The sequence below is a fragment of the Vicia villosa genome, linkage group LG7, assembly GCF_029867415.1.
Source record: "Vicia villosa cultivar HV-30 ecotype Madison, WI linkage group LG7, Vvil1.0, whole genome shotgun sequence".
Taxonomy (NCBI): Eukaryota; Viridiplantae; Streptophyta; class Magnoliopsida; order Fabales; family Fabaceae; genus Vicia; species Vicia villosa.
In genome coordinates, this window is record NC_081186.1 from 79547962 (window position 1) to 79550119 (window position 2158).

At 41.8% G+C, this 2158-nt stretch overlaps 1 protein-coding gene across 1 annotated transcript; it reads left to right on the forward strand.

The window, feature by feature from the left end:
- The first annotated feature begins 358 nt into the window (after positions 1–358).
- LOC131619448 (uncharacterized) lies at positions 359–1660 on the forward strand. The gene is made up of 3 exons (XM_058890540.1): positions 359–879; positions 973–1128; positions 1231–1660. Exons 1-3 carry the CDS (start codon positions 359–361, stop codon positions 1658–1660), a joined length of 1107 nt encoding a protein of 368 aa, XP_058746523.1.
- Positions 1661–2158: the final 498 nt, after the last annotated feature.

Here is a 2158-nt window from a genome sequence, read left to right on the forward strand (position 1 = left end):
ATCTCTAAATTATACATACTCCATTGAGCAGTTCCGGCTCATTGCCCTAGCAAACTTCAAACACAAAATAATCACCAAGATTCTGGCAGACAGGCTTGCCTTGTTAATGCCTCATATAATCTCTAGAGAACAAAGAGCCTTCATCAAAGGTAGGAGTATCAAAGATTGTGTCTGCGTCACGTCTGAAGCGATAAATCTTCTTCCTAACCGTAGCAAGCACGGTAATTTAGCCATCAAAATTGACATCTCCAAAGCATTTGATACTCTCAACTGAGATTTTTTAATTAAAGTCCTCAAGGCCTTTGGATTTAACGAAAAATTTTGCAACTGGATAAATGCTATTATTTCTTCTACTGTTATGTCTGTCTCTTTTAACGGCTCGCAGGAAGGTTTTTTCTCTTGCAAGAATGGGGTGCGTCAAGGTGACCCACTTTCGCCTTTGCTGTTTTGCTTGGCAGAGGATGTCCTTAGCAGAGGGATAACAAAGCTTGTGGAAAACAGACAGGTGAAGCCTATTAAAGCTTCACGAAACTCTTATGTTCCCTCTCATGTTCTATACAACGACGACATTATGCTCTTTTGCAATGGGGACAAGGGGTCTATTGAAGCTCTAACATCGTTATTCAGAAGATATGCGTGGACGTCTGGACAACAGGTGAGTCCATCTAAATCTATCATCTATGCAGGGTCCATCTCTAGTCATCGTCACTCTCACATTGCTGCTAGTCTTGGCTTCAACACGGGTCAGGTTCCTTTCACATACTTAGGTGCTCCTATTTTCCGGGGAAGACCTAAACCTATTCATTTTCACGACATTGCGGATAGAACTCGTATCAAACTCTTGGCGTGGAAAGCTAGCTTACTTTCGGTAGCGGGAAGGTTGGTTCTTGTCAAGTCGGTAATCTAAAGCATGGTGATCCACACCTTGTTGATTTACTCTTGGCCAATTTTAGTTTTGAAAAACATTCATAGATGGGCAAGGAACTTTATTTGGAGTGGTAACATTGACACTCGCAAGCTTGTTACAGTTGCTTGGGATAAGTGTTGTAGGCCTTTTGAAGAGGGTGGGCTGGGGATTAGATCCTTAATCACTTTAAATGAGGCTGCTAATTTGAAACTTTGCTGGGAGTTATTCAACTAAAATGATCAGTGGGCTTGCTTGCTTAGAGCTCGGGTGTTGCGTAACAACAAACCGATTTTTTATCATGTGTTTTCTTCGCTGTGGAGCAGCATGAAGGCCTCTTTAGAGGATGTTAAAAATCATTCAAGCTGGCTTATAGGAAATGGTGGTAAAATTCACTTCTGGACTGATAGTTGGAATGGATCGGATGTGGTTACTTCCTTATTCTCTAATGCCGGTACTCAGCCCCACCTCAAAGACAAAGCAGCGACTTACATACAGAATCGACAGTGGAGCCTCCCTAGGGATATCCAGGTCATGTTTCCTATGCTTGTTAATCTCCTCTCTAATATCCATCTGTCCGTTGTTGAAAAAGAGGATTTTTTAGTCTGGACTCCGGCTACTGATGGAATTCTTACTTTGAAATACATTCGAGTTCCACTCTCGAAACTACAGCGCTATGGATTGGGGAAAGATCATTTGGAGTGCAAATATTCCAGCCTCGTATTCTTTGCTCTTCTGGAGGCTGCTCCACAATAAGGTCCCGATGGATGATAATTTGAAGATTAGAGGGTTTCATCTTCCTTCCATTTGTAATCTTTGTGGATCTAATGGGGAAACCACTGATCACTTGTTCTTCTCTTGCTCGTTTGCTGCTAGGTTTTGGAGCTTTTTACCGTCGATAATGTCGCAGAGTTTTTGTTCGGCTGAAGATGTTTGGTCCGCTTACTCCATGCTAACGTTTACTCAGGGTAAAGTGGTGCTGCTGGCAGCGGTCCTTAGTATTATTAGTAGGATTTGGAAAGCTAGGAATATAAGACGGTTTGAGGACAAGAATATTATTTGGACTTCGTTTCTTAACGCGGTCAAGGTTGATGTTGCCTCAACGGGAAATTCCCCCCCGACGGCAGGGTCGAATTTTATCTTGGATTTCCAGCTTCTCAAGTATTTCAATATCAAAGTCAATCCCCCTAAAGCTGTTACAGTCAAGGAGTAAAGTCCTGTTTACAAAATTTTAAATTTAACCTTTTTTTTCAT